Source organism: Chlorocebus sabaeus, chromosome 20, assembly GCF_047675955.1.
Source record: "Chlorocebus sabaeus isolate Y175 chromosome 20, mChlSab1.0.hap1, whole genome shotgun sequence".
Lineage (NCBI taxonomy): Eukaryota > Metazoa > Chordata > Mammalia > Primates > Cercopithecidae > Chlorocebus > Chlorocebus sabaeus.
Genome location: NC_132923.1, coordinates 77,441,981 through 77,456,482, shown reverse-complemented (window position 1 = coordinate 77,456,482; position 14,502 = coordinate 77,441,981). Strand labels below are relative to the sequence as shown.

At 37.8% G+C, this 14,502-nt stretch overlaps 1 protein-coding gene across 10 annotated transcripts in view; it reads left to right on the top strand.

Moving 5' to 3' along the window:
* The window catches only part of FGGY (FGGY carbohydrate kinase domain containing), a 445,568-nt gene that overhangs the window by 41,473 nt on the left and 389,593 nt on the right, over positions 1 to 14,502 (top strand). For all 10 annotated transcript variants that reach the window (XM_007978542.3, XM_073007252.1, XM_038000610.2 and 7 more), the window contains one exon: positions 9,297 to 9,408. In XM_007978542.3, coding sequence (XP_007976733.1) covers positions 9,297 to 9,408 — 112 coding nt within the window. The remainder of the gene's footprint in view (positions 1 to 9,296; positions 9,409 to 14,502) is intronic.

Genomic DNA, 14,502 nt, shown 5'->3' with positions numbered 1-14,502 from the left:
CCAGCCAAACTAAGTTTCATAAGTGAAGGAGAAATAAAATCCTTTACAGATAAGCAAATGCTTAGAGATTTTGTCATCACCAGGCCTGCCTTACAAGAGACCCTGAGGGAAGCACTAAACATGGAAAGGAACAACCGGTACCAGCCATTGCAAAAACATGCCAAAATGTAAAGACCATCGAGGCTAGGAAATAACTGCATCAACTAACGAACAAAATAACCAGTTAATATCATAATGGCAGGATCAAGTTCACACATAACAATATTAACCTTAAATGTAAATGGACTAAATGGTCCAATTAAAAGACACAGACTGGCAAACTGGATAAAGAGTCAAGACCCATCAGTCTGCTGTATTCAAGAGACCCATCTCACATGCAGAGACATACATAGGCTCAAAATAAAGGGATGGAGGAAGATCTACCAAGTAAATGGAGAACAAAAAAAAGCAGGGGTTGCAATCCTAGTCTCTGATAAAACAGACTTTAAACCATGAAAGATCAAAAGAGACAAAGAAGGCCATTACATAATGGAAGAGGGATCAAGTCATCAGGAAGAGCTAACTATCCTAAATATATACACACCCAATACAGGAGCACCCAGATTCATAAAGCAAGTCCTTAGAGACTTACAAAGAGACTTAGACTCCCATACAATAATAGTGGGAGACTTCAACACTCCACTGTCAACATTAGACAGATCAACGAGACAGAAAGCTAACAAGGATATCCAGGAATTGAACTCATCTCTGCAGCAAGCAGACCTAATAGACATCTATAGAACTCTCCACCCCAAATCAACAGAATATATATTCTTCTCAGCACCACATCACACTTATTCCAAAATTGACCACATAATTGGAAGTAAAGCACTCCTCAGCAAATGTACAAGAACAGAAATTATAACAAACTCTCAGACCACAGTGCAATCAAACTAGAACTCAGGACTAAGAAACTCAATCAAAACCACTCAACTACATGGAAACTGAGTAACCTGCTCCTGAATGACTACTGGGTACATAATGAAATGAAGGCAGAAATAAAGATGTTCTTTGAAACCAATGAGAACAAAGATACAACATACCAGAATCTCTGGGACACATTTAAAGCAGTGTGTAGAGGGAAATTTATAGCACTAAATGTCCACCAGAGAAAGCTGGAAAGATCTAAAATTGACACTCTAACATCACAATTAAAAGAACTAGAGAAGCAAGAGCAAACACATTCAGAAGCTAGCAGAAGGCAAGAAATAACTAAGATCAGAGCAGAACTGAAGGAGATAGTGACACAAAAAACCCTCCAAAAAATCAATGAATCCAGGAGTTGGTTTTTTGAAAAGATCAACAAAATTGACAGACCGCTAGCAAGATTAATAAAGAAGAAAAGAGAGAAGAATCAAAGAGACGCTATAAAAAATGATAAAGGGGATATCACCACCGACCCCACAGAAATACAAACTACCATCAGAAAATGCTATAAACAGCTCTACGCAAATAAACTAGAAAATCTAGAAGAAATGGATAATTTCCTGGACACTTACAGTCTTCCAAGACTAAACCAGGAAGAAGTTGAATCCCTGAATAGACCAATAGCAGGCTCTGAAATTGAGGCAATAATTAATAGCCTACCAATGAAAAAAAGTCCAGGACCAAATGGATTCACAGCTGAATTCTACCAGAGGTACAAGGAGGAGCTGGTACCATTCCTTCTGAAACTATTCCAATCAATAGAAAAAGAGGGAATCCTCCCTAACTCATTTTATGAGGCCAACATCATCCTGATACCAAAGCCTGGCAGAGACACACACAAAAAAAGAGAATTTTAGACCAATATCCCTGATGAACATCGATGCAAAAATCCTCAATAAAATACTGGCAAACCGGATTCAGCAGCACATCAAAAAGCTTATCCACCATGATCAAGTGGGCTTCATCCCTGGGATGCAAGGCTGGTTCAACATTCGCAAATCAGTAAACGTAATCCAGCATATAAACAGAACCAAAGACAAGAACCACATGATTATCTCAATAGATGCAGAAAAGGCTTTTGACAAAATTCAACAGCCCTTCATGCTAAAAACACTCAATAAATTCAGTATTGATGGAAGGTACCTCAAAATAATAAGAGCTATTTATGACAAACCCACAGCCAATATCATACTGAATGGGCAAAAACTGGAAAAATTCTCTTTGAAAACTGGCACAAGACAGGGATGCCCTCTCTCACCACTCCTATTCAACATAGTGTTGGAAGTTCTGGCTAGGGCAATTAGGCAAGAGAAAGAAATCAAGGGTATTCAGTTAGGAAAAGAAGAAGCCAAATTGTCCCTGTTTGCAGATGACATGATTGTATATTTAGAAAACCCCATTGTCTCAGCCCAAAATCTCCTTAAGCTGATCAGCAATTTCAGCAAAGTCTCAGGATACAAAATTAATGTGCAAAAATCACAAGCATTGTTATACACCAGTAACAGACAAACAGAGAGCCAAATCATAAATGAACTTCCATTCACAATAGCTTCAAAGAGAATAAAATACCTAGGAATCCAACTTACAAGGGATGTAAAGGACCTCTTCAAGGAGAACTACAAACCACTGCTCAGTGAAATAAAAGAGGATGCAAACAAGTGGAAGAACATACCATGCTCATGGATAGGAAGAATCAATATCGTGAAAATGGCCATACTGCCTAAGGTTATTTATAGATTCAATGCCATCCCCATCAAGCTACCAATGAGTTTCTTCACAGAATTGGAAAAAACTGCCTTAAAGTTCATATGGAACCAAAAAAGAGCCTGCATTGCCAAGACAATCCTAAGTCAAAAGAACAAAGCTGGAGGCATCACGCTACCTGGCTTCAAACTATACTACAAGGCTACAGTAACCAAAACAGCATGGTACTGGTACCAAAACAGAGATATAGACCAATGGAACAGAACAGAGTCCTCAGAAATAATACCACACATCTACAGCCATCTCATCTTTGACAAACCTGAGAGAAACAAGAAATGGGGAAAGGATTCCCTATTTAATAAATGGTGCTGGGAAAATTGGCTAGCCATAAGTTGAAAGCTGAAACTGGATCCTTTCCTTACACCTTATACGAAAATTAATTCAAGATGGATTAGAGACTTAAATGTTAGACCTAATACCATAAAAACCCTAGAAGAAAACCTAGGTAGTACCATTCAGGACATAGGCATGGGCAAAGACTTCATGTCTAAAACACCAAAAGCAACAGCAGCAAAAGCCAAAATTGACAAATGGGATCTAATTAAACTAAAGAGCTTCTGCACAGCAAAAGAAACTACCATCAGAGTGAACAGGCAACCTACAGAATGGGAGAAAATTTTTGCAGTCTATTCATCTGACAAAGGACTAATATCCAGAACCTATAAAGAACTCAAACAAATTTACAAGAAAAAAACAAACAACCCCATCAAAAAGTGGGCAAAGAATATGAACAGACATTTCTCAAAAGAAGACATACATATAGCCAACAGACACATGAAAAAATGCTCATCATCACTGGCCATCAGAGAAATGCAAATCAAAACCACAATGAGATACCATCTCACACCAGTTAGAATGGCAATCATTGAAAAGTCAGGAAACAACAGGTGCTGGAGAGGATCTGGAGAAATAGGAACACTTTTACACTGTTGGTGGGATTGTAAACTAGTTCAACCATTATGGAAAACAGTATGACGATTCCTCAAGGATCTAGAACTGTATGTACCGTATGACCCAGCCATCCCATTACTGGGTATATACCCAAAGGATTATAAATCATGTTGCTATAAAGACACATGCACACGTATGTTTATTGCGGCACTATTCACAATAGCAAGGACTTGGAATCAACCCAAATGTCCATCAGTGACAGACTGGATTAAGAAAATGTGGCACATATACACCATGGAATACTATGCAGCCATAAAAAAGGATGAGTTCATGTCCTTTTTAGGGATATGGATGCAGCTGGAAACCATCATTCTTAGCAAACTCTCACAAGAACAGAAAACCAAACACCGCATGTTCTCACTCATAGGTGGGAACTGAACAATGAGATCACTTGGACTCGAAAAGGGGAATATCACACACTGGGGCCTATCATGGGGATGGGGGAGGGGGGAGGGATTGCATTGGGAATTATACCTGATGTAAATGACGAGTTGATGGGTGCTGACGAGTTGATGGGTGCAGCACAGCAACATGGCACAAGTATACATATGTAACAAACCTGCACATTATGCACATGTACCCTAGAACTTAAAGTATAATAATAATAAAAAAAAATTATACAAGCAAGTGTAAAATCTATATCCTCCTACTGCAGTTCCACCCTCAGGGGCAACCACTATTAACAATTTGTTGCATATTCTTTTTTTTAAAAACCTTATTAACATATAATGGATATCTTTCCATTTTATCTTTTATAGCTCAACTCATTTATTAAAAGTATTTAACAGCTTGATGTTATTTTGTAAATTTATACAGTGGTGCAATCATCACCTACTCCAGTTTTAGAGCACTTATTACTCCAAAAGTTTCTTTACGCCTGTTTGCAGTCAACCCCAATCCCCAGTCAGATGCCCTTTCTGTTTTTACAGGTGTACTTTTTAGAAATGTTATATAAATAGAATCATACAGCATGCTTTCTTTTGTATCCAGCTCTTTTCACTTAGCTTAATGTTTTTAAGATTCCTCCATGTTGTTACATACATCAGTAGTTCCTTTTTCTTGCTAAGTAGTATTCTGCTATATGGATATACAATACTTTTTAACAGTTGGTTAAACTCTGATGGATGTTTGGTTGGTTTTCATCTTGGGAATATTATAAATAATGCTGCTATGAATATTCACATACAATTCTTTGTGTTGATATATGTTTTTATTTTTCTTGGGTAGATTCCTAGGACTGAAGTTACCAGGTTGTGTGGTAAGATGTGGCTGTATTTTACATTTCCATCAGCAATGTATAAGGGCACCACTTTCTCCACAATTCTCTAACACTTGGTATTGTCAGTTTTTGTGATTATAGTAATTCTCTAAGTGTGTAGTGGTATCTTATTGTGGTTTTAATTTGCATTTCCTTAGTGACTAATGATTTGAGCACTTTTTTATGTGTATATTGGCCGTTTGTAAATTTTCTTTGGTGAAGTGTCCAAATCTTTTGCCGATGTTATCATTGGATTGTTTTTCCTCTTATTATTTGAGTTTTAAAATATATTTTATATGCAAGTATATTATCAGATGTATTGTTTGCCGGTATTTTCTTCCAGTCTGTAGCTTGTCTTTTCGTTTTCTGATTGTTTCTTTTGAAGAAAAAGATTTTTAAATTTTGATGAAGTCAAAATCTTTTCTTTCGTGGATCTTGCTTTTTATAAAATCTTCATCTAACCCAAGGTTGCAACAATGTCCTCCTGTTTTCTTCTACACATTTTATAATTTCAGTTCTTACATTTAGGGATGTGATACATTTTGAGTTAAGTTTTGTGTATGGTGTAAGGTAAGAGTCTAAGTTCTTTTTTTGCATGTAGGCATATAGTTCTAGCATCACTGTCAAATAGTCTGTCCTTTCCCCCATTAAATTGTATTGGCACACTGACCAAAGCCAATTGCCATAAATGGGTTTACTTCTTACATGTCTGTTCTACTGATTTATAAATTTATCCTTATACCAATACCACATTAACTTAGGAATGGTAGTTTTATAGTAAGTTTTGAAGTCAGGTAGCATATGTTTTCCAAGTTGTTTCTTTTCAAAAATGCATAGGTTTTTCTATGTCCTTTGCATTTCTATATGCATATTAGGAATAACTTGTCAGTTTCTACAAATAAGTAGATAAATAAGTAAATAAAACCTGCTAGTTTTTTTTTTCGCTTTACGTTTTGGGATGCATGTGCAGAACGTGCAGGTTTGTTACATAGGTATACATGTGCCATGGTGGTTTGTTGCACCCATCAACTCAACATCTAGGTTTTAAGCCCCACGTGCATTAGGTATTTGTCCAGTGCTCTCCCTCCTCTTGCCCCGCACCCTTGATAGGCCCCAGTGTGTGATGTTCCCCTCCCTGTGTCCATGTATTTTCATTGTTCATCTCCCACTTATGAGTGAGAACATGCAGTGTTTGAAAACCTGCTAGGATTTTAATAGGAGTTGTGTAGAATTTGTAGGCTAATTTGAAGAGATTACCATTTTAACAGTGTTGAATTTTCCATTATATGAGTGTGACGTATTTCTCCAATTTTTAGCTTTGTATAGCAATGTTTGGTAGTTGTCAGAGTATAGGTCTTGAACTTCTTTTGATATGTTAATTCCTGAATGTATTTGTCAGGTTTCTGCAGAGGGACAAGGCCAGTAGGAAATATATATGTATATGTACATATATGTATATATTCATATATATATGAAACAAAGTTTATTAGGGGGAATTGGCTCGCATGATTAAAAATATGAAGTTCCACAGTAGGTTATCTGTAAGCTAGGGAATGCCAGTAGTGTGATTCAGTTCAAGTCCAAAACCCTTGAAACCAGGGAAGCCAACAGTCCAGTCCTGAGTGAGTCTGAGGGTGAAGGCCTGAGAGCCCCAGGCAGGCTGCTAGTGCAAGACCTGGAGTTCAAAGAAAGATGAACCTGGAGTCTGATGTCTAAGGGCAGGAGGAGAAAAGGTGCCTCACTGCAAAAGGGAGAGAGGGAGGAAGTTAAGCAATCTGAGTATCCCCCTTGTTCCACCTGCTTTGTTCTAATCACACCTATTACTGATTAGATGGTGGCCACTCACATTAAGGGTGGCTCTTCCTCTCCTGGTCCACTGACTCCACATGTCAATCTCCTCTGGAAACACCCTGACACACCCAGAAACAGTGCTTCACTAGCCAGCTAGGCATCCCTCAATCCAGTCCAGTTGATATCTCATATTTAGCATCACACTGAGTATTTCACTTTTTGATGCTATTGTGAATGGGATTATTTTCTCAATTTTATTTTTGATCTCTTAGTTGCTATTAAGTAGAAATCCAGTTGATATTTATATGTTAGTCTTGCATGCTGTTCTCTTACTACAATTGCTTATTAGTTCTAGTAATTTTTTTAGTTTGTAGATTCTTTAGGATTTTCTGCATATGAGATCACGTCATCTGCAAAGAAAGACACTTTAACTTCTTTTCTAATCTGTATGCTTTTAATTTACTTTTCTCGCTTTATTGCAATGGCTAGAAGCTCAAATATAAGGTTGAATAGAAGTAGTGAAAGTGAATATCCTTGCTTCATTTCCAATGGGGAAAAGCATTCATGTTACCATTAAGTACGATGTTAACTGTGGGTTTTGTAGATGCTCCTTATCAGGTTGTGTAAGTTCTCTTCTATGTCTGGTTTATGGAGTGTTATGTTTGGAGAATGGGGGTTCTTTTTTCTACATCTGTTGAGATGATCATTTGGTGTTTGTAGTTTGTTCTGTTAATGTGCATATTCCATTAATTCATTAATTGATATTAAACCACTCTTGCATTCCTGGGATGACTCCACATAGTTCATGGTATATAAAGGCAAGTTTTACATGCTGCAAGATTTGGTTTGTTAATATTTTGTTAAGGATTTTTACTATGTTCATGATAAATATTAGTCTGTAGTGTCCTTTTCTTATATATTTGCTTGACTTTGGTATCAGGGTAATACTGGCTATGTAATACTTGTTGGAAAGTTTTCCCTTCTTCACTGTATTTTAGACAAGTTTGTGTAGGATTGGTACCATCTCTTCCTTAAATGTTTGATAGAATTCTCCAGTGAAGCATTTGGACCTGTAGTAGTTTGATTTTTTGTAGGAATGTTTTAAGCACAAATTTGATTTTTTTTTTTTTTAAAAAAAAGCTTCTCAATTTTTCACATGGCTTTGGCCAGTTTCCATAACCCCAAAATGGTGGTTTTTGATGATTTTGTCTAGTTTATTAGTTTTAGCTTGCTAAGAGGATTTTTTGACTTCTTCACACCACCACACCCAGAAGTTGCCTCTCTACCTCTTTTAAAAAAAAATCTGTATAGTATTTCATTTTACAAACATGCCATAATTTATTTAATAAAAAATAGTTTTTTCACTTTTTAAATATAGTCTGAGCAGTGCTGAAGCTAGCCTTCTATATATAACTTTACTTACTTTTGCTAATAAGATACGTGCATTTTTAATTTTAATAAATGTCAAATTATTCTCCAAACTTTGTTCTCAATAATTACATTGTTAGAATAATTTCCAAGGAGGTCCACTTCTGCATATATTGCTACTACCATATATAGGTTAAGCAACCCTACTGTGAAACTAAAATGCACCATAATTCAAAACTTTTTGAGTGGCATTTTGACGCCACACATGGATGTCTAAGATAGTAACGTATTTGTTTTCTGATGATTCAGTGTACATAAACTTTGTTTCATGTACAAAATTATTAAACATATTGTATAAAATTACCTTCAGGCTATGTGTGTAAGGTATATATGAAACATAAATGAATTTTGTGTTTAGACTTGGATTTCATCCTCAAGATATCTCATTATGTTATGTATAAATATTCCAAAATCTGAAAAATTCTGAAATCTGAAATGCTTTTAATCACAAGCATTTCAGATAAGTAATAACAGCCTGTACTATTAATCTTTCATATTTTTGCCAATATGAAAAGCGAACAGTTTGGTATCTTTTTGTTTGTACTTATCTAATTGGAGTTGGGAATCTTCTCATATGCTCTTTGACCATTTCTTTTTATTTTATGAAGTGACTTTTTATTCCTTTGCTTAATTTCCAATTATTTTTATTTTTATTTTATTTTATTTTTTTTTGAGATGGAGTTTTGCTCTTGTTGCCCAGGCTGGAGTACAATGGCGTGATCTTGGCTCACTGCAACCTCTGTCTCTCCCAGGTTCGAGCAATTCTGCCTCAGCTTCCCAAGTAGCTGGGATTACAGGCACACACCACCATGCCTGGCTAATTTTTGTATTTTTAGTAGAGACAGGTTTTCACCATGTTGGCCAGGCTGGTCTTGAACTCTGACTTTGTGATCTGCTCACTTTGGCCTCCCGAAGTGCTGGGATTACAGGTGTGAGCCGCCATGCCTGGCCTTAATTTCCAATTAGTTTGGTTCTTTTTTTCTTATTTATAGGATCTTTTGGTATTATAGTGATACTGTTATCTGTTTTATGTTGTAAAGATTTTTTTTCTATTCTGTCCTTCCTTCTAGTTGTAACTGTTTTCAATCTTTTGAGACCCTGGTATTGTAATTTATGTTTCTGTTTGTTTTTAAAACAGAAAGTTGTACAAGGGATTGATTTAAACCAAATTCGAGGACTTGGGTTTGATGCCACGTGTTCTCTGGTTGTTTTGGATAAGCAGTTTCGCCCATTACCGGTCAATCATGAAGGTAAGACCACGTCTCTTCCTTTTCCCAGTGGTGGAGACTTGCCTGATTAATCCAATGGGCCCAGGTGGAACAGGAGGGCAGGCGTCTCTTGCTGTTGATAGTGAAATTTAGAGGTAGAGTGAAGTGACACAGATCATGTCGCAGAAGTCAAGAGCTTGGAGAGCAGTTGGTATGAGTGGGTTGGTGTTGAGGCTGGATTAGGGGGACTTGGCTTGATAAAACTCAAGAGCCACAGTGCAGAACATGGTAAAGGAAGGACATGAGATTGTTAGCTAGGAGTAAGTAACTTTGAAACACACAGGTGGTTTTGATGTTTTCTGGGAAGAGAGTGTCAGTGCTTGCAGTTTCTTTGTATACGACATTCCTATTCCATGCTTATCTGAGTGGATGAGCCAAGTCCTTTGAAAGGAAATGGAACATGGTAGACAGGACCATGTGACAAACAGAAGCTAGAAGCAGATGGCCTCTCTATTTTCAATAGCCAGACCAAAAGACATTCACATTAAATGATGTCCTAACAGACACTTGTGAGTCCAGAAATGAGCTGTTTCAAACGTAAAATGCCACTTGGGTCCACCATCAGAGATTTTTCACAGCAGATAAGGTTGTCCCTTTTGGGGAAGTTTAGCCAATAATGCTAGTGCTGGGGTTACAAACCCAAAAGTCTACTAATACATTAATGCAATAATTAATACATTAGTCAGATGGGTAATGTAAAATGAGTAATAGGCCACGCTTGAGAAAAACCACTGCACATGTGTGAAGATAAATTTCAACTGATATTTAACCTTGTAATGAGCAGAAGACATTAGGGAGCAGTGGAGGCTGCCTTGCACTGGAAATTGCATGCTCCATCTGAAGGGAGGGGCCAGCGCTAGGCATTGTCAGTCGGCTGTTGCCAAGATAGCCATTGCAAACATATTTGGGGCTAGATTCTGTTTGAGAACGCTTGGTTCTGGACACTGTTGCAGCAGCATCTTTCTTAACTGTTGGCTATGAGGTAGTAGGGTACATTGGTACACAGTGGAATTAGCGTTAGGCAGGGACTCTGATTGTAGCTCTGCCATTGCTGAGCTGTGACACCTTGGGCAAGCCACTTAACTGTGTTTCTTAGTTTTCTTCTCTGAAAGAATTTGAATAATGAATCAGTAGCTTTGCTGTGAGAATTTAGTGAGAGACTGATACTTAAAATGCTCAGAAAAGTTTCTTCCATCAGATGATGAATTTTTTAAGAGAATATTCTGGTCACTACTATGGACCTAATGTATGAAATAGTGATTATTATAATTATAAGGACTATAAATGATCATCTATTTGCATCACTTTTCACTATAAGTGATCACTATAAATAATCATAATCACTATGTGCTGAAAATGGATGCAAATAGATGAATGATTAGAGCACAGTGGTAATGATGACCATTTTCTGCACACACGCACACACACACACACACACACACACACATTTTTTTCCCTCTTCTTGTGACATTTATTAACACCTCCTGTGTGCCAAGCCCTGTCTTAGCAATGCTGGGGCTTCAAAGATGAATCAGGATGGTTCTTGTTCTTGGTGGCTATTCATTGGCCCAGTTGGCACTGTTCTGGCCCAGGACAGGGCAGCCTCATTCTGAGCCATTTCAGAAAGCAGAGACCAAAAATGGGTAGAGCAAACCTCAGCTCTGCAGCAGCAAGCATTCACTAATTACAAGATGTGGCCAGCCACAGACCTGGCCGTTTTGGGAGGCTGTCAGTGTGTCTTTTATGGGCTTTATTTAAGTAAAGGTCGGGTGATTGTTAGGGATGCCATAGATCAGATGTCTCTTACTGCTGATAGTGAGATTCAGAGGCAGAGTGTGGAGGCCAGAAGTTGTGTCCCAGAAGTTAAAAGCTTGGAGAGCAATTGGCACGAGTCGGGTGGCGTTGGGGGCAGAGTTAGAGGGAACTTGGTTCCATAAAGCACAAGAGGTATGTTAGAGAGCCTGATCTTGGGTGGGACTTTAGATACTAAGAGTCCTGCTTCAAGGATTTTGTATCATCTGATCTAAAATACATGTTTCTTTATTTATTTTTACTCTGGCTGTGCATTAATATCAACTGGAGATCTTTTTAAAAATGGACAATTCCTGAGCCCTACCCTCAAGATTTGTGTTCACTTGACTTGAGGTGGAGCTAGGGCGTTGACTTTTAAAAATGTTCTCTCAGGAAGTCTAGTATGTAGAGAATCACTGGGCACAGATTAACAGAGAATTAAAATATTAGGAACATAACACTTGAAGTGGAAGAAGATAGTTCCTTGTTAAATTTGCTTAAATATGTACCCTCTTTAGATGCTATATATTTTTTTCATTGTAGGTAGAATGGCCTCCCGTTAACAAATCCTCTATTAAAAAGGTAACTAGGTTCCCACTCTAATTATAAGTGTTGAAATAACTTTATTCCACCTAAAAGGTTAAAGTGTACCCATTCATCAAATGCATCCAGCTGCAGGTGCCATCAGTTTCTTGCCTTTCAACAGATTGTATTAAGGTTAGATCTTTTATCCGAAATGGATTATCCTGTGCAAGAAAATGAAATTAGAATTTTAAAGGTGGTTTGAAGGTTCTTTAGAGACTGCTACCTGCAAGGCAGCCACCAACTCTTGATTGGCTAATGGGAGTAATTGTGAGGAGCAGAGAGTGGGGTCAGGAAGATTCCAGATAACCCTAATCATGCAGATAACCTAAAACCAAACCCATAAGACCAGCAAAATATTGCCATCTTTAGATGTTAACCAAAAAATTACAAACAAATAAATTAAGTACAATCGTTTAAGAAAATACAGCATTACTGTATGATAAAAGAGTCTCATTGTTTGCCTTTCCTTGTTTGACTCTTCTTCCTTAAAAGATCTGAACAGCCCCTGCGCTGGACAGCAGCACAGTTGCTGAATGCTTCCTACCCCACCACTGACCGAATGCAGAGCCTCACCCTGATTGTGTCATCTCAGCCATAGGAGCTCTTGGGAGGGAGAGGAACAAAGGGTGATAATTGGGGCTGGGAGAGGGAGTTATGACCTCGTCTCCTCTGTGCAACAGATACCTAATGTGTAGATTTTCTTTGCTGATTCATAATAATTTTTCCCCTCAGGTATGCCTGCAACACATTCTGTGAACATAAACATGTATTTTAGCAAGGTATTAATTAAGTGAATATATGGATGAATAATAATCTGCCCTTAGGTAAAGTGAGGTAGCTCAAATTTTGCTTTACCTCCAATTCTCTTAAACGACGACATTTTTGTGGGTCTGTGTTCTGTTTCCCATGCGGCCTTATTGTGTAGAACCTCTTTCTCACTCTTTCTTCACCTGCGTAGCCAGTGGCTAGTCATTTGCAGAATTAAATAAACACTTTCCTGCCTTTTGGAAGCTTTCTGTGCAGCTCCAGGCTCAGCTAACTAGAGCCTACTCTTTGCTCCTCCTCCACATTCCCATGTCTGGTACTCTTGTTCTGGCAGTCAACACACAATGTAGACTTTCTCTCCATGCAAACATATGCTGCTTAAGGGCAGAACTGTGGCACATTCTTCTTGATATCCTAGCATCCAACACTGTGCTTGGCATGTAGTAGATGCTCAATAAAAGATTAAATTAACTTTCAGTTGATTTACTTGTGGTTTTCCATGAGAGCTGAAAAAAAAATGAACTTCTCAGTTTTTATCTAAAACGAAAATTATAAATTATTCATTCTAATGCAGTATTCTGTACGATTTTCACTGTATTATTCTGACTGCATTTTGAGAGCATCTTTATATACAGGCAGTAGTAGCTGATTGGTCTGTCTTCACTATAGGCAGAAGGTTAGCAACAGGTATTTTTACCTTAAAGTAGCTGTAGATTTGTTCTATATAGTACTTAAGAAACAATACTGATATTGTCCCTTTCAACACTCACCCACCCACCCACACACTGCAGGTGTATGCATGTGACACATCCACATCGTGATTTATTGATGGTTCTGGAATAGGAGCTGGACATCAGTATTTTTAAAAGTTATCAAGGCAATGCTAATGTGCAACTAGGTTTGAGAACCAGAGCTTTGAGCACTTCTGTTAGATAGTAGAACAATTCTGTTTACAAAAAATTCTTTGACATTCCTGTGGGAGGTCCCATGTACTCTTTATTATTTTCAAAGTATTAGTATTATGGTTTGTGGAACTTTCGTGGGAGGCGAGATCTTTCCAGTTAGGCAAACCAGCAACTGAGCCCCTGCCTTGTTATGCCCATGACCTTATTTAGGTATCTTCTTACATTGGATTTTTTTGTTTGTTTGTTTTAGCAAGATATGTAGTGCTGCAGTTACTTTGCCATTAAATAAAATAATGTGTGAAAATATAATATCTGGCTTGGTAACTGCTGGGTTTCTTTTCTGTTTGCCCTAATAATCTCCCAGGTATATTCATTGCTGTTCTGCACATTTTGCCATCAGAGGCGTCAGAGGGCTGTGAAAGGATTTCTGGCTTGCCCATTGGTACAGGATGAATTAACAGAGGCTAGGGAGAGAGACAAGGAGTTACTGTGTGGACTACAGGGTGGTAAAGGCAGGATATGAGGGGCAGTGCTCCTTTTCCAGCTGGTTTTAAATTCTCTTCCTCACGATTTACTCCTCCTGAGGGCCTGCTTTCTGAGAAGTACTTGCCATATCCTTTATGTGCATTATCTTTTGTTTAATAACTTTCTGAATTATATATCTTCGTCTGTAACTGTGTCTTCATCTGTAACTAGCATTCCCCATTAGATCTGCCTAGTTCCAAAACCGATGAGCTTCCCATGCCAACAAACCAACCAATCAAATGAGGGAAAAAAACACCTAAATGAACTAATTTTAATTAAACTGACCAGAAAAAGTGGGAATATAAGCAGTTAAATGCCATTGTGTAGCTATTAGATGTATTATACCATCAAAGTATTTATCCATATTTAAAGGAGACAGATCTTAAAAAGGGAAAATATTGCCGTAGTCTTATTTCATAGATGCCTCTCCTGAATGTATGCCCAGAAAAGTTTTTCTAGAACAGAAGGGATAAGAAAGGAAGAGAAGAAGTTGCGAGAGAATACT